This window comes from Peromyscus leucopus, chromosome 7 (assembly GCF_004664715.2).
Source record: "Peromyscus leucopus breed LL Stock chromosome 7, UCI_PerLeu_2.1, whole genome shotgun sequence".
In the NCBI taxonomy this organism is placed as follows: Eukaryota; Metazoa; Chordata; class Mammalia; order Rodentia; family Cricetidae; genus Peromyscus; species Peromyscus leucopus.
Genome location: NC_051069.1, coordinates 7,841,411 through 7,868,770, shown reverse-complemented (window position 1 = coordinate 7,868,770; position 27,360 = coordinate 7,841,411). Strand labels below are relative to the sequence as shown.

General features: G+C 50.9%; 1 protein-coding gene across 1 annotated transcript; it reads right to left on the bottom strand.

The window, feature by feature from the left end:
- Positions 1-235: 235 nt before the first annotated feature.
- Positions 236-27,360, bottom strand: Slc24a1 (solute carrier family 24 member 1). The gene is given in 12 exon segments (XM_028866789.2): positions 236-1,544; positions 2,711-2,877; positions 3,680-3,769; positions 4,475-5,326; positions 8,824-8,918; positions 9,829-9,912; positions 13,395-13,503; positions 14,718-14,777; positions 25,322-25,572; positions 25,575-26,219; positions 26,222-26,572; positions 26,575-27,360. Coding segments are annotated over 12 exon segments (3,510 nt in total). The 5' UTR covers positions 27,131-27,360; the 3' UTR covers positions 236-1,294.

Sequence of the window (27,360 nt, the reverse complement as noted above, 5' to 3'; positions counted from 1 at the left end):
CCAATGATAAGATTTTATTTCTAACATTCTCCTCAGCTTGGTGCTAATAAAAGCAGCAACCAATGGTATTTAACAAGAAATTTCATAGAAAATATTTAACCTTAACTTTTTTTAGTGTCCTTTGTGACCTTAAAAATAGATACTCAGCCAGGTGTAGTGGCCATGATTTTAATCCCAGCACTCAGGAGGCGGGGCAAGTGGATCTCTGCAAGTTCAAGGCCAGCCTGGTCTGCGTCGCAAGCGGTACTCTTTTCTTTCTCACTATACATCATTGTCCTAAGCAGTTTTGAATTTTGTTTCCTTTGTAAATTGTCTCAAGATCCACTGATAAACTACACAGAACTGGCCTTGCTCTGCAGTCCTGTCTAGGTTGGCATTCAAGCACAGCACTGAGCCCTAGATCTCTTATAAGCCAGATTGTGCTCTCTGCAAATACATCCCTTTAGTGACGGTTGTCACTCCAGGGCAAGGAAGTGCTGAGGGGCAGCAGGGAAGCTGTGTCAGAATGTCTAATCCTTTGAAGAGACCACTGATGGAGACACAGCAAGCGTGGACTTTCCAGTAAGACCTATTTTAAGTAGTCCGAGTAGGTTTCCTCCTCAAATCTCTGCCTCCACATCAAGGCAAATTATACACTTCATTTCTTAGGCTGTTTCCTGTTTTTAATTTAATTTTTCAGAAATGCAGCAATAAACACTGATGTCTTCCTTTTGACCTAGAAAACATTGGTATGCATCATACAGGACTATAGGGTGATAAATTTATTCCTGCCCCTCCATAGTCTTAGCCCCTTAAACTCATTAGCTAAACTTATAATGACTGCAGACCTGATGTGACTTCACATTTGCACCAAGAGGAACAGCACATGGCAGTGTGTGTGTTTGGGGCTGTGGTCAGGAGAGCAAGCCTCCGACACCGACATCCCTCGGCCAGAGGCTCTTCAAGAGTGACCAGGGAATTATGAGCAAGGGTGCTTGTCGGATTTCTGCCATCCCAGTCTTAACCCAAGTCTCATTTGGAAAGCCCACTGGCTACAGGGTCCTCCTGCTGATTTTGTGAGAGCTGCAGGCCCGAGTGATAGGAACTCTCCCTTTCAATGTAATGTTACTGGTCCACCAGGAGCTGCAGGTGTTTACGAAGAGAAGCCTCAGTCATGATGACATCACTTCAGAGAGTCAAGGCTGTCCAGTTCACGTTCCTGATCATGTCCATTCTTTGACTGGTGTGGCAAGAGAGACAGTAGCTTCTGGCATGGTCTTCTGGTCTGTGTCCATCTTGAGCATCAGTGACTGAATCAGACAGATACAGGACAGGATATGATTCGATCTTCTAACATCACACTGATTACCAAGAATACAAAGTAAAGAAGGAACATCGTGAAGCCCAGGATCTTGTTCATTCTCCATTTACACGATGCAATTGAGAAGATCACAAACAGGAGCATGAGAAACAGCAAGACAATTGCACAGAACAGGCCATTGCTGCTGACTGGAACAGGCTGCAGTGTGTTGATGAGAGAGAAGAGGAGCCAGGGTACAGGCAAGCTGCAAAAGAAAAATGTGAGGCCCCAGGTGCTTGGTTAGTGTTTCAAGGTTTTCAGAGTTCTTTTTTTTAATGTATTTTATTTTTTTATTTTTATGTGCATTTGTGTTTTTGCCGTGGGTGTCAGGGTCCCCTGAAATTGGAGTTTCAGACAGGTGTGAGCTGCCATGTGGGTGCTGGGAATTGAACTCAGGTCCTCTGGAAGAAGAGTCAGCACTCAACCCCTGAGGCATCTCTCCAGCCCATTTTCAGAGTTCTTATTTCTCACACATACAAGATGAAGTGAAGCAGAAATTATTAACCTCAGTTCACTGATGAGGAAGCACAGGTTAGGGAAACAAAATTACTTGGCAAAGGGTTCAAGGCTTATTGAGGAGAAGCTAGGTTAAAACAAGTACTCGGAGCTAGGCATGTTAGCACTGAGGCAGAAGGATCCTCAGTTTGAGTCTAGCCTGGGCAAGTAAGATCCCATCTCAAAAAACCATTGAAAAAGTGTCCTGGGTCTGAGTCCCATCCCACCCCTACCCCTGAAAGTTTAGTGACGTATATAGGACTAACCATAGTCAATGTGTGACAAATTTCTCAATGTTTATGACTAAGAACTACCTCAGAATAAATTTTCTTTAGCGATTAGATTGTTCTGACACCCACACCACCCACTGCCCCTCCCTAACATCCATGTACACAAATTCCAATCAAAATAACCAAATCCAAGACATGACCAGGGAAATGAAAGCGGCCATGTACTCTGACAACCCTGGGAGACCAGGACCAGCAGGGGGCATTAAACAGGAGGGTGGGTAGCTCCTGTTTATACAAAGGGCTGTGTAAAGCCTCTGAGCTAGCAGGGGCCCACATTCGAAGAAGAATTGGAATGGCTCCTTCCACTTCTTCCAGCCCTTCTTTCTCTATCTCCTTGAAGGGCAGTATTTCACTGTATTGGGAAATGGGATGAATGGACCTCACTTTCAGTTCATCTGGAAGTTTCAGTCAGTTACATTTCAGGCTATGGTGAATGAAGGGAGGATGTATCGTTGCCTCATAAGGACAAGCCATACAAATGCCCTTTTGTTGCATCTATAATGAATGAAGAAGAAAACCAGCCAACTGAGCCAATGCAGTCTCCAGTTATTCTGAATATGCCTTAGGAAGGAATATTGCCACTCACCCCACCGTGATATCAAATATGTTACTGCCCACTGAGCTTGACACAGCCATGTCTCCCAGGCCTTTCCGGGCAACGATCACACTGGTGATGAGGTCAGGAATTGAAGTGCCTGCTGCTAAGATGGTCAAACCCATAATCTCTTCCGAAATCCCAATGGTTTCACCAACCTGGCAAAACAGCAACAGTGATGAGGAACCATGGCAGCACCAGGTGGAAAATCTGAGAGTTCTCAGCACCAGTGGACACTACTTGACAGGAGAAGCACTAAGGTCTGCACATGCCCTCTGCAAGAGAGGGGTGCGGATGGGGCCGGGGAGAAAGCCAGGCCCCAGCTCCAGGCTCCAGAGAACCACACAGCTTTCGCTGACCATACTAAAATTCTAATGATACCAAGTCTGTCCTTCACTGTCATCCCAACTGTGACAACTCTGCCTGCCCCAGAGAACTGCCCCTCCAATAGTCTGCTCTGTCAACATTTCTTTTCTGGACATGTGACCTGTGCAGTGTCTTGGGAGCTAAGCCAGGCTGCGGACAGAAGTTTGGGCAGTACTGCCTGTGTGTTTAGCCTAGAGAAAAGCTTCCAGTCAGGACTCTGTGTAAGTGCTGTTCCGGGCAGAACGCAACATCTCATGGTCCTCAGGCAGACACTGGTCCAATGCCAGCGAGCAGACCCAACTGAGTCAGCTCAGTGAGGGAAGGATGTTCACCAGTTTTGAGGGGTCAGGACAGCCTGGACCACTGGAATCTGAATGTGAAGGGCTTCCTGTGCCGTGAAACAGCTGAATACAAGTTAAGATAGGAAAGCCACACTTGGAAAATGATGGATGGAATAAATGGCTACTTTGAAGGCCTTTGCACACAGCATGGGAAGCACGGGTACACTGGATCTTGGTAGAGTCTGGACACTGGGAATGTGTGGCAAACACTAGCACCTGCTGCTGCCAGAAGACTGGGCTACTGTCCACTCACCTGGTGAGCCCACCAAACCATGAGGTATGAAAACATGGCTATCCAGATGATGGATCCCAGGAAGGTGATGACGAAAAACTTCCTGGACTCCTGTTGGAGATAGAAAGGGACGAGAAATAAGTTGCAGAAGCTACTGTCTTTGGCCCCCTCTCCGAGGGAACTCCAAAATGTGATGAGGCCTAGTGGATGGGTAATAATGAGGAAGATCAGGAGCGGTCTGCATGAAGCTGTGGCCCTTTCCCCAGGGAGAATGTGGGGGAGATGTGGGGAGCCTGACCTGTCTAGCAGGCATTCAGCAGAACCAGGCTCCAGAGAGCTGTGGGCTTGCTCTAGAATCAGACCCAGCTAAGTACTTGAGTTTGGCTTTGCGCCTTCCCCCAGACCTCTGGACTGGACTCCTCTCTGGACTTTAGGTGAAGTGTATTAGACTTTTCCCTACAGAGAGAGAACGAGTGTGGAGACATAGCAATTACCACCCTGGGTTTTCAGAATATCTCTGTGAACTGTGGATGGGGACAAGGCTGTGGTCCCCAAACCAAGACCAGAATGCTGAGATTGTAATCCAGGATGGACTGGTTCACACTGCTCATGGCGGCACCCGTAAGGCACACCTGAGGTCTCTGGCTCCTGAATCAGAGGTCCCCAGACACGTGGTCCCCTGCAGAGCTACATCCCTCCCCACATCCTCACGGGGGAAGTCTGCCCAGCGAGGGCTCCCAGCCTGCTTCCCAGTCCCTACAGGCCGGCTGCCCTCTCTCAGGATGGGCAGCCTGAGGCACCGCTGGGTCCTCTCACCTGCCTCCGTACATCGGGCACCGTCAGCCACAGTGGGAAGACGATGGGCAGGAGGAAGAGGTAGATGGCTTGCTTCTGCCGGCTCTCAGGCCATTCCAGGGACAGAGGCTCCTCGCTTTCCTCCTCCTCTTCCTCTTCCTCCTCCTCCTCCTCCTCTTCGTCATCTTCCTCCTCTCCGCTGTCCTCTCCATCGCTTCCCCCTTCACCATCCGCACCTTTCTCACCTTGGGTGGTCTCACACGGATTGTCAGCATCGGCTTCTGTTTCACCTTCACTGGCTTTTACCTCAGCGTCGTCAGCTTGGCTTCCACCTTCCCCTTGGTGTTCATCTTCTTTTCCTTCTGCCTCAGTTTCCCCTTCAAGTTCAACAACTTTTCCTTCTGCCTCAGTTTCCCCTTCTTGTTCATCTTTTCCTTCTGCCTCAGTTTCCCCTTCTTGTTCATCTTTTCCTTCTGCCTCAGTTTCCCCTTCTTGCTCATCTTCTTTTCCTTCTGCCTCAGTTTCTCCTTCAAGTTCAACAACTTTTCCTTCTGCCTCAGTTTCTTCTTCAAGTTCAACAATTTTTCCTTCTGCCTCGGTTTCCCCTTCTTGCTCATTGTTTCTTTCTGCCTCAGTTTCCCCTTCAAGGTCAACAACTTTTCCTTCTGCCTCAGTTTCCCCTTCTTGCTCATCTTTTCCTTCTGCCTCAGTTTCCCCTTCATGTTCATCTTTTCCTTCTGCCTCGGTTTCCCCTTCTTCATCTTCTTTTCCTTGTGCCTCAGTTTCCCCCTCTTCATCTTCTTTGCCTTCTGCCTCAGTTTCCCCCTCTTCACGTGTCACATCTCCTGTGTGTTCAGCCTCACCCACATCTTCCTGCAATCCAAAGACAACAGATTACTGAGCGGTAACAACCCTGCCTGGTTTGTTCCCCCGTTGCTCCCTGGTTTTGCTTTGTTGTTGTCAGAGAGCATCTGCAGAGTTAAGGTTCAGAGGGGGAAACTGGTGCAAAGACGGGCAAACGGCATCGCAACGTCCTACCCAGCAGTCGTCCCCCCGAGATTTGGTCCTTTCCGAGGCTGGAGCACTCACCACCCGCGGCGGCATCTGCCACCTCTAACAGCATTGGCAGGTTTGAAGTCAATATGTGTATCAAAGCCCCACCACGACACACAGTTTTACATTTGGAGACATGGAACAAGCCTAAGTACTCTTCCACAGGACAGTCCCTTCCTGAGTTGAAGGTTGCTAGGTTCTCCAGCATCCGGCATGCTACGGCATAGAGACGGCCACGGTTAGATGAACTTGTGCTAATTAGCCATAGCATGAGCGGGGCACCCAAAACTTAACACAGAGCCTACGCACACTGAACAGGACCATCTCCTCCCTGGTCTGATGTACTAGGCTTCCTTCCGTGTTGCCTACCGTGGCCTGCTATGCTTCGTCAGAGCACCTTGCTAAGTCCACTAAACTCCCGAACTCTCATATCGAATGTGTAAGATGATGATAATACACCTATTTGTTGCCCATTCTCACAGGCCAAGTGCAATAGTAAACAACTTCATAATAACAGTGGTTGCTGTATTTCATGGACCCATCAATGTATAGACTTGTACCCATCTGACTACTGGTGTAGAAACTAGAGTAGAGAGGGTTAACCTGCCCATTGTCCACAGTTTGTATGTGATGGTATTGGGACTTGAACAGCTGTAGTTCAATTCTTGGCCTCTTGACCACTAACATTCCAGGGCTAAAGGAGCCCCTGGCTTCCAAAATTGTTATCTTGGGGATCTTATTAGAAATGCAGATTTCCGGCCGGGCAGTGGTGGCGGACGCCTTTAATCCCAGCACTCGGGAGGCAGAGGCAGGCGGATCTCTGTGAGTTCGAGGCCAGCCTGGACTACCAAGTGAGTTCCAGGAAAAGGCGCAAAGCTACACAGAGAAACCCTGTCTCAAAAAAACAAAAAAAAAAGAAAAAAGAAAAAAAAGAAATGCAGATTTCCTCTCTCAACGTATACCAGCTAACTTAGAAGCTCTGACATGAAAGCAATTGTCCACAGTTCACGTGATCATTATTTTAGAGTATTCATCTGCAGAGCTTTGATGTATCTCCACACTAGAAACTACTAGTTCTGATGGTGTCCAATTAGATCTGAAACCAATGGGTAACATGGTAGTCTATTCCCTTGAGCAAAGACCCCTGTGTTTAAGGAGTAAACATGGCACTTGTAACAAATGTCATAATAACCCTCAAAGGACACTCAGTGATTCTCAACCTGGAAACATCTTTTTTCTCCCCGTTGTTTTGAGACAGGGTCTCCATGTGCAGCCATGGCTGGCATGGAACTCGCTATGAAGATCAGAGTGGGCTCGAACTCACAGAGATTTGCTTGCCTTTGCCTCTTGAGCGCTGGGATTAAATGCATGCTCCATCATGCCTGGCCTGACTGAAAATTTCTTAAGCCAGGATACTGGAGGAGCTGCCCTGGGGATGTTGACTCAATGGGTAGGCAGAGAACAACATTTTAAAGTTTTCCCACTTTATCCTAATATTCAACCAGAGTTGAGGAGAACTCAACTGAAGATGAAGAAGCAAAGAGTTACTATCCAGGGATGCCTGGGCTTTGAACTAGGAATGAAGAGTAAGGAGATTTGTCTAACGTCATCCCTGCCTCCCTCCTCTGGCCCCATCACAAGAGCAGGATTCCTGGAGGTGACAGTTCATTTAAGTCATTAGGTATGAGACCACCCAGCCGTACCACCTTCCCTGGCTCCCAAAATTGTTACCTTGGGCAACTTATTAGAATGGATGCCTAGGCCAGGCTAGGTGGCACATGTCTTTAATCCCTGAACTTGGGAGGCAGAGGCAAGTGGGTCTTTGAGTTCAAGCCAGCCTGGTCTATGGAGCAAGTTCCAGGACAGTCAGGGCTACACAGGAGAGAGAGAGAGAGAGAGAGAGAGAGACAGACAGACAGACAGACAGACAGACAGAGACACAGAGACAGAGACACAGAGACAGAGAAAGAGAGAGGTGCCTAACAGCCCAGGTGAACAGCAGCTCCCCTCTGTGTTACAGTGAAGGCACCCCATCTTTCCTAGGGCTATGGTTGCCTGGTTATGCACTAGGGCTCTGGTTGTCTTACGTTGAACAGGTTCTAAGACGAGGAACTGGTGACTGTGGTCCCTGTGGACTGGGACTGGGCTGGCAGTTTAGGGTTGAAGCCAGTCACAGTCACAGCATCTGCACACAGGGAAAGCAAGGAGGGGGGCAGCGAATGGAGACCTCCTCCAGCCTCTCCCCAACTCCGCATGAGGCTCAGCTCCAGACACCTCTGCACCCTCTTGTTCCTTTTCACATGAGCTGGCCATAATGGGCCTGCTTGGTGCTCGCATACTAGAAGGGAGACACCTCAGAGACTGAGCCCCAAAAATTGCTGGACTGTAGATGAGCAAAAAAGTGTGCTTCTGGGTGCTGATTAGGAAGAGCAGGGCTGGCACGTGCACCTAAACATCTGTTTCCTGCCAATCACTCAGGCTGTATTGAGCGAAGCATGTGCCAGGCAGGATGTCTCCCTTGAGGTGGAGGTAGAGATGGCTCAGACTTGGGTCCTATCCTCAGGAACCTCACCATCTGGTCGGGGAACTAGAGGAGGCGCAGAAAACGAGAAGGCAGTTGTGGAAGCCACGTGTCAGATACGGAGTCCCACAGGCATTTGGATTCTGGTGCATCAGGGAAAGCTCATTGGCAAGGGAGCTTTCTACCCATACCAGGCCAGATAAGGCTATCTGGGGATGGGGGAGGGGGGCTCTAGGGAAAGGGATCTCTATAAGCAAGACCCATAGTAGGAAAGTGTGGAGACAAATTCCACTTGGTCTGAGAATAATGGAAGAAGAGGCTCTCAAGGCAAAGCAGGCTATGGATGAGGCGGGTACAGCAGCAACAAAGGCCTCTCAGGTCAAGCCAAAGCCTCTTACCCAGAAGTCCTTTTCTCTTACTGCGCTTCAAGCCACTCGTGGTCTGGGACAGCCTGGTCTCAGTCTCTGGTTGCTTTGCTGACACACTAATAATTTCTTATGTTCTTACAGCATGTGGTTGTGCATACATATCCTTATACATATAGCATCATATATATATATGTGTGTGTGTGTGTGTGTGTGTGTGTGTGTGTAATCTCATGCTGGGGTGTTGCCATGAACTTTCTGGGTCTGGAAAGTGTGAGCATTTTTCAAATGATTTCAGAGAAGGGGCATAGTTCATCCCACAGGGATAAACCTAAATGGGATTTCAGGCTTTCAAGCAGGAAGTATTTTGGCCAGAAAGCCCTTCCTTGGCCTCTGAAATCCCTCCAGCTGTGCAGAGGCTGGGCGCCTACCTGGCAGCCTGGATCCTCCTCCTCCTGATCTCCCTTGGCGTCTGGAGCAGGGGCTGGAGTGACCGTGACCGCAGGGAGCTGGGCTGGCTCCTCCTCTTAAAGGACAAACACGGGTTAGGTGAGAGCAGAGCAGGTTCTGGGAGCAGCTGCAGAGACAGGCAGGAGAAACTACGGGGGGGGGGGGGGGGGGGGGGGGGCGTAACTGGGAGCCGTGCTTACTCTGTCCCCTGAGTACGCTATGGACGTGAGGGGCGTCTGGGAAGCGTCCCTCCGTGTTTACAGGCATTTCCTGGAACTGTGCCAGGGATGCTGGAACTACTTAGGTAACTGGAGCAGGGAGGGCTGGTCCTTTGAAAAGGATCCCACTGAGTTCAAAGGCAAGCTGCTCTGAGGCCATGGATCAGAACTGCAGAGAAGGGGGCCTTGGAGACTCTGAAGTGCTCAGGTTAGCTACAGGCTAACAACCTCTTGGCCGTGTGGCTTTGGGCAGTTCGCTTGATCTCCCTGAACCCTGGTTTCCTCGGCTGTGGAACAGAAAGGGTGGCTGCCGCGTGTCTCCCTCTACGGGTTGCTGAGTAAGCCAGGTAAACCTGGTGTGCGGAGCCCATGAGGCAATTCCGGACCTACTTCCTGGGTCACAGCTGCCAACAGCTGCTAGGCTCCTGTCGCTGCGTCCCTCAGTCGTGCTGCTCATATCAGACCCCTCACTAGCGACAATGCCCTCGCGCAGACCTCACAGCGAGAAGGAATCGCGTCTCACTTGGGGGAGGTTCAAGAAATAAGATGTGGGAGCTGAGTGCTCCCCTGGCCTTCCCTTCCCTGCCCCATCTGAGGGCAGCAAGGAGGAAGCTACCGGGAGCCAGTGGCAGAAAAACATCACTGCAGGAAGAGCCCGAGTGACGCTGACCGCTGACCGGCACTGCCTCCGTGTCTGCTCTACGCTGGCTGTGACGGGAAGTGGGGCAGGAGACAACCGGCCGGCGGCCTCTCTGGCCGTCCTCTCACCGTCTGGATTGCCCTCTGCTTTGGTCTGGGGGTGGGCTCTGGCCTCCTGATTCAGACTCTCCTGCTTGTCCTTGGAGGGGCGGGCTGCGGAGGAGAAAGGAAGACATCTTATCTGGGACCTCGGTGTCCAGTCGGGACCCTGCACAGCCTGGCAGGGAGAGGGCAGGGAAGGCCGGCCTAGGCCTGTGGTGTCTGTGTCTGAGCTCTCCAGGCCTACCCCTGGGGCCCCATTTGTAAGTCTAAGTCCCGCCCTCCCTGACTGGCCATGACCTAGGGCGAGTTGCTCCCCCTGTCTCCTCCCTGATAAACATGTGGCTGGATCGGGGACCAGCCTGCAGGATGCATTTCCTTCATGACCTCAAGGGATGGCTCATTTGAGGCATCTGGTAGGAGACTCCCTGTCAGGATCAGTCAGTGATGTCCATGTTGGGCAGGGAGGGGAAGAAATGACGGCAGAGAGGCCATTTTTGCCACTCTTGGACGAGATGATCTGGAAGGTCCCTTGCAGCTTACTCTTGACAAATCTCCTAGAAGACAGGGCAGCGCCTCCTGTGCCTGCTGCCCAGGAGCCTTCCCCTTCCTGCAGAAGGGGGGAGGGATCGAGCTCCGGTCATACCCTTTTGATCCCAGACACACCGAGATTCCAAGTGGGTGTCACGTGTTACTGGGAGAGCTTTTTACTGGAGACCTCTGGTGTGGCAGGCACAGAATAGCTGCCCTGATTTCCAGGAAAGGAAAAGAACAGACAGGCCACCTCTCTCCCTACGTGACTGTGCCAGGCGACCTGCGAAGGACTTCACATGAGTAACTCTGACGTAGAGAAGAAAAAGGGATGGACGGAGAAGCAGGAGCTTCAGTGCCCTCCCCCACCCCCCACCCCCCTCCCCCTCCCCCCTGCACTGCCAGCTGTGTGGCACAAGGGAGGGCAGAGGCCGGCAGGACAATGGTGCAAATGGGCCCAGGAAGTGATGGCCACGTGGTTTCTGTGCTGAATGCAGGCTAGCTCTCTCCATGAACATCAGGTTACTGGGGAAGCCTGTGCGTCTTCTGCACATGGCAGCACCGTGACACACCCAGACTTGAGGGACTTGAGGACCCAGGAGATGGGAGTGCTTCCCCCATACCATCAGAAACCCGTGCTGGAGCCTGAGGACCTGGGTGGGAAGCTGGGCTTGACCAGGTGCACGGTAGTGATGGCCCCGGCTGGCTGATTTCTTAGCCTATCCATCCCTCAGACCCTATGCCTGCAAAGCCTTCCAGAGTAGTGCTTGTAGAGATGGTCGATGAATTTCTGCACGACTGTATTTATAACAGCCCCTAGATGTCACTGTGCTACTTTTCGGCTGTGACGAGGATGATGGTGAACTGATCATGGCCAGCCGCTTTCCACCCAGGAAACAGAGGGTTTGAGTGGAGAGACCCCGAGATCATCTCATGGGGAGGGAGTGCAGGCAAGGATGCTAGGCAAGCAGTCTGGGAAGTTGGACGGAATGAAGCCTCTGCCCGCCTCCAGGGTAGGCAGCAAATGGAAACCCAATCCTGGCATTTCCTCCTGCTACCTGTGCCCTAAACCCTCGGGGTGGCTCAGCTGCTGCCGCCTTGGCAGGCAGTGCCATTTGCAGAGTCACAGCTATGGCCCCTCTGGTCCTCAAGGTGTCCTGGCACCCAGCTGATCTTCCTGGAGGGTTCAGGACTTCAGAACAACCCCGTCTCCTCGATCCAGAATGCCCAAGGATCTCTAGGCACTAATCAAGAGCTACAGTGCCCTGATTAACAGAGACTCGCCATCAAAGGAGGGCGTCCTGGAATCCCCATCCCGGCCCTGGCACATCAGCTGACGGCTGGCTGGAGGAACTCAGGACCCTCCTCACTCGCCCCGGCCTCTCACTTCCCATTGCTGCTCTGGAACACACCCATCTGACTGGGAGCGCAAGAGAAGCATGGGACCTGAGGGAGAAAGACATCACCCTGGGGAAGTGAGAGTTCAGAGGACAGGGAACATCTCCTGTGGAGAAAGCTGGATCTGGGAAGCTCCACCTGGGAAGGGTGGAAACATCTGGATGGCCATCTGGAAGCTGCCAGGGAAATGGAAATCTGGGATGGCTTGGGCTCATAAGGCCTGGGAGGACCTGGCCCCTCCTGGGTGGAGGTGCTGGCAAATGCCCAGACTCCAGCTCTGAGCAGGATTGCACCCCAGAACACATCTGCAGTTATTCACCTCGAGGGTGGCCCCTGGTTTACCACACCCACAGTCCATATACCGGGTCTCCCTGTCACTGTCCCCTGGAGTGCCCTCTCCCCACCCAGCATGGCTGGATCATCTCCTTAGTGCCAATCTCCTGTGACCTCAGCCTGGCCTGAACACCCCATAATCCTGTTAGGACAAGTAGGCCAGCTGGCCGCTGATGCTCACAAGGGGGCCGGGTCTGGGAGCCCCACAGCCCACTCAGGAGAAGTTCTTTGTTTTCGGGGCTTGGCTAGAGTCTGTGGTTCTGCTGGGAATGCTAGGCATGACTTAGAGTCCTTTTGAAAGCCAGGCCAGGTCTACTCCAGACTTCAGACCTGAGGCTGCCCCAGTCCGCTCACCCCTCAGAAGTGCTGTTCGCGTGGGGCGGCTTCTCCCGTGTACGATGCCAAGGCTTGCTGCCTCGTCCTTGACAAGGCTTTTCCCAGTACAACATACTTTTAAACACATAACTCCTGCATTGTGTCTGAAGGGGTAAGTCGGGGCCTAATGAAAGTCTGAGATCCTAAAATGTGTCCCTTAACCAGAAAGGCCAGTGAGGGGTCTCCCTGGGGCTCATTCTTTTGTGCCATTATCAGGCTCTCCTGCCTAACTGCATGCCTTGGCTTTGTCCAAAACTAGCTTTTTTCCTGGTGGGCCTCCTTGCTTGGGCTCAGTTCTGCACCAGAGACCCAGAAAAGGGGGGTCAAAGGGAAACATGAGAGTTCCTGAGAGGTAGGCAGTAGGGTGCAAGAGAGATGTGGGGTAGTGAGGGGAAGATGGTAAGGTGGACTCTCCTCTGCTGCTGTTATTTGTCAGGTTCAACTTCAGCACCTTAAACACTACACTCTGCTCCCTGGAAGTGGCTGCGGCATCTCCCAGGGCATCCTTTAGGACTCCAGAGCCGAATGCAAAGCAAAGAGGAATCCCCCGGGCCTGTGGAGGAGGTGTCCCCTGAATCATCCAAGGCCAGGTAACCTGTGAGACATTGGATCTGACCCAACACAGATCCAAATAGGCCACATGGCATTTGTGTCCTGGCTGTGGATAAGGCCCTTCACTTTACAGTCAGAGACACCGAGGCAGGGAAACAGTGGAATATTACTTGAGGACCCCAGGAACCATGTTCCATGCGGCTCTGTCTTGGTGAGCCCAGGTCATACTTCTGCCCTGTCTTCCATACTGTCTAGCTGTCACCCCACCCCCACCCCCTCTTCTGGTAACTCTGTCCCTCCCAGCCCAGCCCACTGTCACTACCACTGGCAGGTCCCAGATTCTCTCCAGTAGCAAAAGGGGAGGCACCCATGGGGCGGACCAGCAAGTCTAAGGAGGCCTTGCTTACCTTCCCCCAGGGGGTCCAGGCTGTGGAGCATGAGGTGGTAGATGGTGCTGCGGATGATGCTGTTGTGGAGTGAGGCCGAGCTGCTCCCTCGGGTCAGCACGGACGGGAGCTGAGCAAGGGGAGAGCCGCACAGGCCTCAGTGGGGCCCTGCCCAGGGCAGGCAGGGCAGGAGCTGCAGGGGGGCCTCCTTCCCACAGAGACCAGAGAGAAGGTGCCCCTCGCTCTGAGCCCCCCGCTTCCTTCACCTCCAAATCCCTCTCATCCTCCTGATTCCTCCTTCTGCACCGTGCACGAATCCCCCCACAGCCTCCACAGGGAACAGGTCATGTGGATCAGGGGTACCATGTTAGGGGAAGGTTTGCACCTCATTGCAAGCAACCTTTCTAGAAACACACCCTTGTCCACATGTACACGGGCAGGCTGCTGCGCCAGGCACAGCCCTTGACCGTCCACACATCGTGCCTGACTGTGTTCCCAATTGCCCCATGTCCAGGGGTCAGCAACTCTGGGAACCCCATCCACAGGAAAGAAGAAAACGCAAAGGGTTGTTAACGTCCAAGGCCCAGCAGGAATTGAGTCAAACTCGCAGCCCAGTCTGCGGATCGCGAGCCCATTTTGACTTTACACTCTGGTGCCCAGAGACCTTCAGGGGCACCGAAGTACACACACTTGTACTGCACACAGATGTGACACACGTTTGTTCACCGTGACACCAGGAAATACTGGAAGATTACCGCTGGAGACACCCCGTTCAGCCTCCCCATCCCGTCCCAGCTGAACTCTTCCGCCACCTAGTGGCTGTGGCCTTCCACGCGGTGCCTTGGGCTACTCTTTCAGAAACCTTCGGCCCTGACCCCTAGTTCCTTAGCTCTGGATATGCTAAGGCCACCAGTAGTTGAACTTTTATCAATCAATCCTGGGACTGGAAAGTATGACTTGAGTTTCTCTAGTCCAAACTGCATCTTATAGATAAAGAACCTGAGGTTATACAGGAGACTCGGGACAGAGTGAGCTGTGATGTTAAAGAGATAGTTCCCAATCTAGCACCATGTGGCTCTAAGAGCCCTCACCACACAGTCTGCCCCCCAGCCCCCCCCCACCCCCCCCCCCCCCCCGCCACCGCTCCCTGTTATGAGGTAGCTCCCAGGAATCTCCCAAGCCTCCCAGGATGGACCAGGTTCCACAGCATTGAGACCACAGCGCCCTGATGTGCACACATATGCTGAGACCCTGAGGTGTCCCCACTCATACCAAGACCCACCAATAACCCTGCTCAAACTGGAACCCTGCAATGTCTCCACTGGGTAACCTTCATACACCCACCTTTAGCCTCTCATTATCCTGTGGCTCGTTTTCCTCAACGGCGGCGGCACCATCGCTGGGCTGCAGAGGGGAGCAGAGTTCAAGAGATGAATCACAGACGTCATGGAGAGACTCTGCCCTACCTGTCCCTCTCTCTGGGGAAGATGCTGATGCAACCCAGAAACACCCTGGAGCTAATCCATCTTCAGGAAACATCTCAACATGCCGACCACCTTTTGGCTCAGATGTGGTTGCCTGCCTGGAAAGGGCATCCCAGGCTCTTCCTCCTCCTGTTTGTCCTGCTTTGGTGCCTCATGCTTCGGGTCTCCATTTAAATGTCACCTTCCTCCCGCTGTGCTTCTCTTACAGATGCTTATTCTTTGCTGTCCTAGCATTTCCCCCGATTTCTTTGCGTGTGAACAGACATGGTAAAGGCGCGGTGTATTTACTAAGTGGATGGAGAGATTCACATCGTCTGTTTCTACTCCTCTCTATCCATGCCCTTCCCTATACCAAAGACGCCGCCTCTATGCCTTCTGCTAACCTGAATCCTTTGTTCCTCCTCAGGAAGTGCAGGGTGGATTCTTGTATAAAGCTTTCTCCATGACCCCCTTAGGGGCACCCCACCCTCAGTCCCGCTTGCTAAAACAGCCCTCCCCTTGAAAGTTGGGCAGCAATAGCACATCCTGTGATTCTAAAATCTTGCTTTGGGGTCAGGTAAGTACTTATGTCTTTGGGAAGCTGTGAGGCTGCCTGCTGCACCCTACACACCCAAGATGAAGAAACATGAAGTCATTAGACCCACTTGGCATTCGTAGCCTTGAAATGCCATTTGAGTGATATGTGAATTGTCTATTCAACTCGAGTCCAATCATTTAGCTGTTTTTAGAGATGAGTGCACTAGCTAGCCCAGGCTGTCCAGCTGCCTTTGAATCTGTGGTGATCTTCCTGCCCCAGTCTTCTTTACAGAGTGCCACGTAAACCGCCAGCCACTAGATTCTGGATTTGTTTGTTTGTTTGTTTGTTTGTTTGTTTGTTTTTACCGTGCAGTGAACTCCTGATGTAGTTGGCTCTGGTTCCCTGACCTGTGGCTCTCCACCAAGGTAAGAAGAGTGCATACACAATCCCAGGTGGCCTCTGCTACTGTCTTTAGGCACCAAGGTTATTAACAGTTGCTCAGTGACTGTCTTTACATCCCTCTGCCTCCCTCATTGGCCAGCAAGGCACACCCAGAAACGGAACAGCCTCCTTCTCTGCTCAGCTCTGAAAATACAGAAAATACCACCTGACCACAGGCCACCCACTCTTATACTGAGCTATTATAAGGGACTGTGTTGGTGGGAGAAGAGACATTTAGGACACGGAGTCTGTGTTCAGAAAGGAATGGAGACAAAGCACACAGATACAAGGCAAAGCACAGCACAGGTCACAACAAAAGAAGCAGAGACAGTGCCACCGTGTACGGCGGGCCGGGAAGGCTTCCTGCAGGCCGTAGAGGGCTGGGAGGGCTTCTGAAAGGTGGAGAAGGCCTGAGTGTCTAGATACCTGCTGTTAAAGAATGGGCATACACGTGAGGGAGACAGCTGAAATGACCAAACCGGGTGTGAAGGCGGAGCTGTGCATTCTCAGAAGGGCCCCTAACGTTTTCACGTCACACCCGTGAGTCTATTGAGAAAGAAGCTTCACCCAGCACTGGCTTCTAGTCCCGCCCATCTCACCGTTCATCAGATCCAACTTTCTCCCACTGAGGCTTCTCCAGGCAAAGAGGTGGGGGCATGCTACTTTGGGGACTGTCCCCAGAGAGCCAAGGGACTGACCTTTGCCCCATGGTGCACAACTCTAATGACTTTCTGCTGTTCAGACGTTTTTAAGCTAAAATACTTGTGTGTGTGTGTGTGCATGGGCTGTCTCAGTACGTATGCGATTCTAGCTTTGAAGCCTTTCACAGGGGGATGCGTGATCTTGCTACATAGCCCTGGCCCACCTTGAATGATGAGGTTACATGAATACACAGCTCTCAGCCATTTCCTTCCTTTAAATTACTACAATTTGTTTATTATTGTTGTTTTTGTGGGGGGGCTCAAACACAGTTTGTCACATGGGACAGGGTAAGTGTGTGTGTGTGTGTGTGTCTGTCTGTTGTCTGTCTGTGTGTGTGTGTCTGTGTGTAAGTCAGAGGACAACTTTGTGGAGTTGGCTCTCTTTCCACTTTTTGTGAGTTCCAGGAATCAAACTCAGATTGACAAACTTTCATGTTAACATTTTTTTTTTAACTTTTAAAATTTAATATGAATGGGTATTTTGCCTATGTGTATGTATCTGTACCATGTGCACACCTGGTGCTCAAGAGGCCAGAAAAGGAACCCCGGAACTGGGAGTTGGATCCCCTGGAACTGGAATTACAAATGGCTGTGAGCGTATCTCCCCTCTGCCTCACTGCCCACACCAGTGAAGCAGCAGACCTGGTCTCAGGCAGCTCAGTTTGGCCTGCACTCTCCGGCCTCCAGCCCCAGAAAGTCCGTGAGCCTGGATCTGTTCCTCTTCAGGTGTATCCTCCACCCCCTCAGCACAGTGAGTTTCCAAGCACATCACATCATGTCCTTTCTCTATGTTCTAGAAGCCTCACTGTCCCCTGGAGAGAGCTGGGCTTCCTCTGAACCTGCCTCCTGATCGTCCACAGTGCAGTGCTACAAACAGCTTTGGAGGATGTTGTTTGTTTGTTTTTCGAGATAGGGGTTCTCTGTGTAGCCTTGGCTGTCCCAGAGCTTGCTGTGTAGACCAGGCTGGTCTGGAACTCACAGAGATCTGCCTGCCTCTGCCTCCCAGAGTGCTGGGATAAAAGGTGTGTGCCACTGCACCCAATCTGGGCCTTTCCCCAGTGCTTCCCCACATTCAAATGTTGTTGTTTTTACTGCATTGGAGTTCAAACTCACAGATCAAATATGTCGGACAAGTGCTCTACCACTGAGCTCTGGCTCCAGTCCTCCAAAAGCACCATCTCAACAAGCTGTTGCGGAGTATTCCTTCACACTGTGTGAAGATGTGTCACTGTGATCGGCTTAATAAAGAGCTGAATGGTCCATAGCTGGACAGGAAGAGGCTAGGCGGGACTTCCAGAGACAGAGAGAACTCTGGGAAGAGGAAAGGTGGAGTCGCCAGCCAGACTTGGAAAAATCAACATGGGCAGTACAGACAGATGAGGTAACGAGCTGCATGACAGAGCATAGTTTAAAATAAATGGGTTAATGTGCGTTATAAGAGCCTAAGCTAAGGCTGAGGTTTTATAATTAATAAGAAGTCTCTGTGTCATTATTTGGGAGTTGGTGCCCAAAGAAAAATCTGACTACAACAAGCAATGAACATAAAGAAGTTGACGTGTTTTGCCTTCTCTTTTGAATACTAAGTGCGTGGTGTGAATCTCACACTTCCTTGTTCACACTTCTTTCAAATGTTGGAGCTGTGGCCACACTCTGCACGGCACAGCATCTCATTCCTCACAGACAGCCTCTGTTCCTGCGGCCTCAGCACATGGTGACAAGACCCACTCCTTCAGGGCAGACCCCTGCATCCTGCTCTCCCAGGCCTTTCCTGGGCCTCTGCAGTACCTTTAAAGATGGTTCCCTTCTCTTTGGGACTGGCCTGTCTGAGTAAACCAAGGCTAAGGTAGCAGACAAGAACCTTGGTCTCCTGGACAGAGCAGGGGCAGATGGCACCCAAACCTGCAGCCTGGGGTCTCCTCTCACTTGAAGTCTGAAGGGCTGTGCCATAGATGCCTATGGTTATCAGCTCTCGAAATGGAAAGTGTTTGCATGTGTGCCTGTGTATCACGTGTAGGATGCTATAACTTCGACTTCTGCATCTTCCCCACCCAGGAGAACTTTTTGTGCAGCTGATGAAGCTTGGGCTATGGGTCTTCTCTCCCTTTACACACCTAATCATGTAGAAGTGGTCTTATAGTCTCCTTCTCGATGAGTATCGGGTACCACAAGAGCCACCTCTACTTTCTCCATCAGACTGAGCTCCAGAAAAGCTGAGAGTGTGCTTCATCTGTCCCTGTGTCACAAACCTGACAGGCATCCCACAAAGACAGGCCGTGAGTATAAGATAGGATCCTTTAGGGTCTATTCTTTCTCTCGTTCACAGAGCTTTGATCCTCCCAAGCACTGGTTAGTGATTCACAAATTCATTCTTCACGCCCAGACCTGGTGCTCCATCTTCAGGCTCTAGTGTGCACGCGCCTCCTGGGCAGTCAGGGACGCTGCCAGACTCACCACTCCAGAGCAGAGCTCCTGAGCTTCCTGAACCAATTTTCCCTCCAGGCTTCTTTGTGGCTGGCACCACCGTTCACTCTCCACCCATGCCCCAAAGCTCAGCACCATCCCTGACTTCCCCCACCTCCCTCCTCATCACCAAGTTCAGATGATAACTTCTCCAGAACACCTGCCACAGACAACTGTACATATGTGTGCACATGAGGCACAGCTTCACCTGCCTCGATGTCGTTATCCTGCACTCAGTGGTGGTCCAAGCCGTTGATGGAGAGTTTCAGAAACAAATTGTAACTTCTAAATTGCACGGTGTTCTGAGCTTGGTCCATTCTCAGGCTGTCCCTGCCCATCCTGCCTGGAGCATGAACCATCTCTGTGTTCAGTGTATTGGTGTTATGGATACTATCCACCCATCAGTCATTTGGTAGTTATCTTAACTACCAGATTGTCCTCATTTTGCAGTGTTTATATTCGAGTAACCCTTATCTTATTTAATAATGGCTCAAAAGCACAAACACAATGATGCTGGACATGTAGCTATGCCAAAGAAAAGGGCTATAAAGTAAATGTTCTAAATTTTAGGTATGTCAAGTGGGGCTCATGACATGGCATCTCCTGTGACTGACCTGAGACTACTATATGCATGTGCATGCATGTGTAAACACACATGCACAGCTAGACCACTGGGTGTTCCAAACAGCTCCTAATCAGACACGCTGCTGCTCCTGCTTCCATTACTGCGCACCTGTGACTCATTTTCTACACGGCAATTTTGGAGTGACCTCTGAAACAGAACTCTGTTAATCCCTTATTGTACCTCAAAAGAAACCCAAACTCAGTGTCCAATTCCCAGGCCCCCTGGCCTCCCCGGCGGTGTTCTGTACCGTTCACCCTGCCTTACCCACTAGCCACAATGACGGGTCAGGTTCTTCCAGCCCTGGGCCCTTGCAAGCTCTCTTCCTTCCTCCAGGAATTGCCCAGTTCTGTTCTGCAGCTCACTCCTTAGACTTCTCCCCCAAAGAGCCTCCCCTGCTCCCCCTCAGCAAGGGCCCCCACCACGCCGTCACCGTGCATCTCCCTCATGGTGCTCCTCACGCTGAAATTCTCTTATTAACTTGTCACTCACACTTACTGTCCATACAGCCACACCTCTTCACTAAACAGTTGCTTGTTGGCTTTTTCCCCAGTTAGCTCAGGTGGCAGATCGTCTAGAATGCATGCTATTCTTTGTAGAGCACCATGAATATCAATTTGATATTTAGTCCCATCGAGTTCCATAGGAGAAAATGCTACTGTGTTGTATGAAAGTATGTTGTATGCCTGTAATACCTCAGCTACAGGCACACAGAGACATAGACAGAGACAGACAGACAGACAGACAGACAGACAGACACACACACACACACACACACACACACACACACGACCGTGGAAATGACAAGCCGTGGGGCTGGGCTCGTGCAGATGTTGGTGCTGTGCTATTAATATTTGCTTCTCGTGCATTTGTGATGTCATCTGCTGCCACTGGCGGGTAGGGGAGCTTGAAAAGTTATATGAGGAGGAAAGGCCGGTGCCAGGCAAGCACTCTCCCACAAAACTGCAGTCCGGGACCAGGGGAAAAATGATTCAAAGACCAGAATTCTGCTGGGATTAGTGTTGGAGGCCAGGGTGAGCTATAGTAAGGGGAGAGACAGGCGAGGGCAGGAGGGGGAGAGAGAGAGAGAGAGAGAGAGAGAGAGAGAGAGAGAGAGAGAGGGAGAGAGAGACTCCTTCCATCTTTTTCTGACAATTAGAAGGATGCCAACAACTAGTTAAATAATGGAAGGCCATTCCTCGGCCCAGCGAAGATGAGCTCTTTACAGCACAGTGCTTCTCTGGAGCCTGACATGGGTGGGACCCACAGAAGTAGGAAGAGCCAAGATGGCTGCTTCTTGTCTATAGCCTCCCAACTCTGCAGCAAGCAGCTGGCTCTACGGGCCGCTGATATGACCCTTCAAGTTAAATATCCACCCTGACGAGAAACGGGAAGACCAGCCTCTAGAGGCACGTCTGCTTTGCCTATGTGGAGTCTTGCTGGGTGAATAAGAAAATTCCCACTGGGGAGAAAATAGGCCCTGGTGTATTCAGGACCAAGTGCCAGGCTTTTCCCCAGAACTTCACATCCTGAGACTTCTTTGGTGCAGAGTGTAGAGATGGGGTTTCCACAAGGACTCCTATCCTTATGCCCCTGTTTGTTACTGTTACTCCAGAGGGCTTCTCTTCTGACCATGGCTGGTTCTTCTGGCTAAGCTCCTCAGTCCACATGCGATGAGGGGGTCCATCATCCTTGGATGGCAGTGAATTCTCTGGTGATTGTTGGCTCACTGCCTGGCCTGAGCAGAGTTTGCCAGGTCTGAGCTGTCTCACCCGTTCACAGCAACTGAAGGCTACCGGAACAGCAACAGCTCCAGCCCAGGATTCGCTTCCTTGAAGTTAACTTTATTCCTCACACTGCTTTTCGTCCAGGCACTTACTAATAAACAGTGTGTAGAGTTGCCTTGACTTGCTCACGGAGCAAGGGGTAGTTAACAGGGCACCTAAATTAAAACCCAAATATACTGATTCACTATCATCACTGAGTATCACTGACTGGCTGTGTGACTTTGGACAGATAAAATGCCCACTCTGTGCCCCTGTATCCTCATATGTAAGATATGGATTACAGTCTAATTTTTTTAGCACTTAATAAGAAATTGTTGCCGGGCAGTGACGGTACATGCCTTTAATCCCAACACTCGGGAGGCAGAGGCAAGCGAATGAATCTCTGTGAGTTCGAGGCCAACCTGGTCTACAGAGTGAGTTCCAGGAAAGGTGCACAGCTACACAGAGAAACCCTGTCTCGAAAAAAAAAAAAGAAAGAAAGAAAGAAAGAAAGAAAAGAAAAGAAAAGAAAAGAAAGAAAGAAAGAAAGAAAGAAAGAAAGAAAGAAAGAAAGAAAGAAAGAAAGAAAGAAAGAAAAGAAAAAGGAAAAGAAAAAAGAAATTGTTGCCAGGTGGTGGTGGTGCACTCCTTTAATCCCAACACTCGGGAGGCAGAAGCAGGTGGATCTCTCTGAATTTGAGGCCAGCTTGGTCTACAGAGTAAGTTCCAGGACAGCCAAGGCTACACAGAGAAACCTTGTCTTGAAAACTCAAAAGAGAAAAAGAGAGAGAAATTGTTGAGACAGTTGTATGTGGAATGGACCCTCATAGACATGGGTTTCCTCCTGGCTCCCTCCTGTCAGTAAACTGGATCCCTGAACTGTTGGCATTCCTGAAGAGACCGACCCGAATACTCACAGACTACAACTCTGAGCTCAGGTTTGGGACACAGATTGCTTCCCCGTTCAGTGCGGACGATGACACTGATATTGCTGTCACTCAGAGGAAGGAGGAGGATCTCTTTCCACCCCCCTCCATTGTGTTTCTCTCCTTGCCTGGCTCCTACTTCTCAAGATGCTCTGGCCTGGAGGACCTCACCTCACCAGCTCTGCTCCTTGGCTCCCAGCCCGCCTCGCCCCATTTCTCTCTGGCTTCCTCCACTTCAGAGCCATGGCTGACAGAGGAAACCCAGTTTCTCTGATGTTTAACAAATGGACTTCTCCATCGATGTTTAACTAACGGACCCACTGTTCGAGGAGAGCCACAGTCCAGTGAGGAGAGGTGGGTGGAGAGGAGGTTGTTCTAAAAAACACTTCATAGCTAAGGGGAAACCCTTTGCAGGGCAGGCGCAGACTTAACATTGAACCACAGAAATGGAAACCCAGCATGGTTTGCTAGAGCAAAGATGGAGTCTGCACAGAACTGCCTCATGGATTCAACGCAGTGGCTTTTCCTCATGCTGCCAGTGACATGGCACAACTCATGTCCCTCTGATCAGATCACAGATCTTGGCCAGTTAATCCAGACACAAAGGAGGGTAGTTCCCTCTTTCTGTAGCCAAAAGTCACCCCAGAACGAAACTCTAAATGCATGTGTGTGTGTGTGTGTGTGTGTGTGTGTGTGTCTGTGTGTGTCTGTGTTATATATGTATATATATATATATATATATATATATATATATATATACCATTTTTAAAAGCTATAGTTGAGTTACTTACACCTAGTCTTTTTTTAAAATTTTTTTTAGATTTATTTATTTATTATGTATACAGTATATATGACTACAGGCCAGAAGAGGGCACAAGATCTCATTACAGATGGTTGTGAGCCAACATGTGGCTGCTGGGAATTGAACTCAGGACCTCTGGAAGAGCAGTCAGTGCTCTTAACCTCTGAGCCATCTCTCCAGCCCCCACTTACACCTGTAAGCATGGTGGATATTATTCAAGGCAAGTCCAGAGAATGCATTCTAATTTTAAATAATGTTGGATTTACCTTCAAGTACAGTTAGTAATTCAATTTTCTTTAATAATACTGTCAATTAAAATCCTACTGAGGTGCTGGAGAGTTGGCCCTGTGGTCAAGAGCCCTGGCTGCTCTTCCAGAGGACTTGGGTTCAATTCCCAGCACCCACATGGCAGTTCACAACTGTCTGTAACTCCAGTTCCAGGCCTGACACCCTCACACAGACAGATATGCAAACAAAACACCAATGCACATAAAATAAAAATAAATAAATTATTTTTTAAAAGTCCTACTGAATTAGCTTCAACACAGAGTAAGAAAACAGTTAGATCAACCCCTGCCTGCTGGCAGAGAACTCCTGCTATGGACCTCGGACAGACAGCCTCTTAAGCGGGACAAATTCATGGGTTTTTGCTTCACTTGCTTAGTAAGCTTTGCTTTGATGGCCTCGCTCAGGCGCAGCAGAAATTTCAGAATGTATTGAGTTTCAATGAAAATGGACTTACTACAAAGAACCAGGAGGCGGGTCAGAGAGGTTTTGAACACTGCTATCCTGATACACACCAGGGATTTTCTCAGAGAAGCCGGGGCTCCAGAATGAATCCTGGCCTGGAGGCTCCTGCTTCCTCGGCTTCAATTCTGCAACAAGGAGTTACCCCTCTCTCTGAGTCTGTGGCTTCAGAGCATCAGCCTGGCAGGCAACTGTGGTGATTAGGGAGTCAGGGGGCTGCATCTCTCCAGTGCTGACCCCAGCCGGCCATGTGACCCTGAGCAGCCCTGTCCCCCTTTCTGTGCCTTGGGTAAATGGTGAATGGTTGCCCAGGTCAGACAAACAACCACTGTGCTGAGTCCCACCAGAACTGAACTCATTTGGACTCAGACATCATCATAAAAGTCAGAGTTAGGCAGGACCTTTTGGTGATGAACTGGACTGTCATTTCCCCTAGAGACTGGGAAAGGGCCCAGAAGAGACCCATCCAGGTCATGCCATTAACTGAAAAGGAGCATTGATTAGAACTCAGGGGATCTGGCTCTTGTTTCCATGCTCTGACCAGAACACTGTGTTATTTCAAAAATTCTAAAGGAAGCAATTTAATCTCTTGCCTCCTGTTGCTGAGATTGGTAGCCATCCTGCCCAGTCATCAAAACTGCTCGGGATTAAGTAGCTAAGTCCTATGCTCTTTGCACGCAAATTTCTGCTCCCACTAACAGCCTCTCCGAGACCAGAGAGACAGGCTATGAGCCAATCTTTACCCAAGCTCACCCTCCAGGAATAGGAAAGCAAGGGGTCCCTAAATGCGATTTGCTTTCAGAGATGACCTCCCCAATCAAGTCACTGAATCATCCAATAAATTTAAGCAGGAAAGCCTTTCACAGAGGCAGAAAAGCTCCAGGATCAGCATGTCTGATGTCAGGCCTCTGGTAGACACTGAGGGCTATGCCTGAGGGCTGGCTTGTCAGCGAGTGGCGCTCTCCTCATCTCCAACATTAAGGGGGGGGAAACACCTCCTTCCCCAGATCCCATCTAAGTCACACTCTTCTCCAAGTCCAGCCTGAGAAAAACATACTTGAAAATGATGTCGCCGCCTAAACTCTGGACTCCGTGTGCATGGAAGAGATTATCACTCCCCATTCCCCCACCCCCTGCCTGGTATCTCTTCTTTCTCCAAAGCTGACTCAAATGGCATTTCCACACATCCATTCAGGCCAATCGGGGTTCAAACCCTGCCCCCACTGCCTGCTGTGTGACCCTGGATGAATGTTTTAACTTCCCTCCCTGCTTCGATTTCTTTTCTGAAAATAAGGATCACAGTCCCAGCCAGTGTAGAGGATTGACTGGGGAAGAGGCACAGTCACACTCGCTAATCACCGAGCTTAGGCACGCTGTAATGAAGGGACAGCCAGCAATCTTGCTCTTTCTACGCTTTAGTTCTTAGCTTTCCCCCACCCCCCCGTCCCTTCAGACCCCAAAGCTGGAGCCAGACTGCCTTACCTTGCTGAGGTCCCCCAGGGCCATGACCTTGGCTACTGGCCGCCTGCTCAGCTGCTCTTTCACCCAAAGCTCAATCTGCTTGTTCCACTTCATGGTGAACACGTACAGGGCGTAGGCCAGCAGCAGCAGCAGGCTCTCCCACCAGGCAATCAGACTATCCAGGAAGAAGAGAATGAGCATGGACAAGTCAAGGATGTAGAAGGAGACATCGCGGAACAAGGGCCACCAGGTGAGATTGAGGATCTCCCGGAGAAAAGGGCACAGGTGCCAATGACAAAAAGGATGTTGAACACAGCAGAGCCCACAATGGTGCCAATACCCACATTGCTGTGAGAGATAAAGACACCAATGAGAGAGGTGAACAGCTCAGGGGCTGAGCCTCCTGCGGCCATGAATGTGGCTCCCGCCACATCCTCAGAGATCTGCAGCTTGTCTGTGATCACTCCCAGGGCTGGCACGAAGTACTCATCACACACAATGGCCAAGGCCACAAACACGTACATCATGCCGAAGATGTGCAGGGCCACCCAGCCCTGCCGCCGATCCTCCACACTGAACAGGTCTGGGGGGTACTCTGCCTTGTGGTGGAGGTTTGGCCAGCCAGGTGGTAAAGCTGAGGGACTGGAGCTGGGGGCCTCTGGGAACAGGATATCCGTCATGCTCGGAGATGAGGTCACGGGGACCTCTGGGGCTGGCTCCACAACCACACAGCGGTGGACCTGTGTGGTCAGGAGTGCCTTGCCTTTGGGAGTTACTGGGGTACTGTGGGACGTGGGAGGTCTCTTTGCCAGCTCCCTGTTGGTGGCTGAGGTGATTCTAATGGTTGGGACACTGGTTCTGGACAAGGGGTCGCTGATTCTCCAGGCGACAGTGGCAGCTTGGATGGTTGCTGGGATACGCCCATCCTGGTGTTCACTGTCTCTTCCTCCTCAGACGTGGCCGGGGAGTGCTGGGGGGCTGCTCCCTGGGGACCGGTAGAGCTGATGTGTTCCTCTCTTCTAGGACTGACCAGGGTGTTCTCTTCCACCAAACTTGGAGAAGTCAAGAGGCTTCCTTCTACTTCAGGGGTTAAGAAAGTTGGGGTGTTCGGAACCACTCTCTTGAAAGAAGCTGCGGCGGTTTCTTCCGCTGTTCTCTCGGGAGGTCTGGTCTCCAACAGCCTGTAGGTTGCCATGGTTTTGCTGTCTTTCTCTGTTGTTGTGGGGGTGGTATCAGACGGTGCACCTGCTGGGGATGAGGTATACTTCCTTCTCTTTCCCTGGAGTGAGTTGGGATGGAGTTCCTCCTTTCTCCCCTGGGTACTGGGGTATAGCTTCTTATTCTTTCTCTGCCTGACGATGAGATGAAGTGGTACGATGCCCTGCTAGGTGTAGAGGGCGTGTTTTCCGTTTCTCTTTCTGTGCCAGCCGCTATAGGGCTGTAGTTATTCTTGGGTGACGTTGGGGTGATCTTGGCTGTTCTGGGTGGGCTGGGGGTGTCCTCCATTGTTATGCTAAGTGTTGCTTCATCCCTGATCACTGTGTTTTGGGGTGCCAGCATCTCACCATCCACTTCAGAACTAGCCTCTGGAGGGTCACTGCCCACCGCTATCATCTCATCACTGGGGAGGTCCCTGCTGGCCAATTTAATAGGCTGCTGGGGAGAAACTTTTGTCCACAGTGAGGGGGAGTTCTGGGGTCTCCTCAGGTGCTGATAGGTGGAACCGATGATCAACATTCCCAGGAGGAAGAAGAGGCGACTCCAGTGAAGCCTCTTTGGTCGCCGGGATAGCCGCCTCTCCTGTGTCCCCATCCTGAGCAGTTTCCCCATGGTGGCCAGGTGCGTCTGGCTACAGCTGGCCTTTCATTCTGTCCAGGGAGAAGCAGAAGCTGCTCTGGGATTCATGTTGGTAATCAGGAAAGATTCCTCCATGAAACCCAGCCGGGGGTATCCACAAACCTAGAGAGGAAGAGACGTTATTTGCCTTCTTCTGGGATCCAGAACTCTCTAGAAAAGCGTCCCAGGGACACAAAGTATCATTCCCAGAGAGCCTTGTGGTG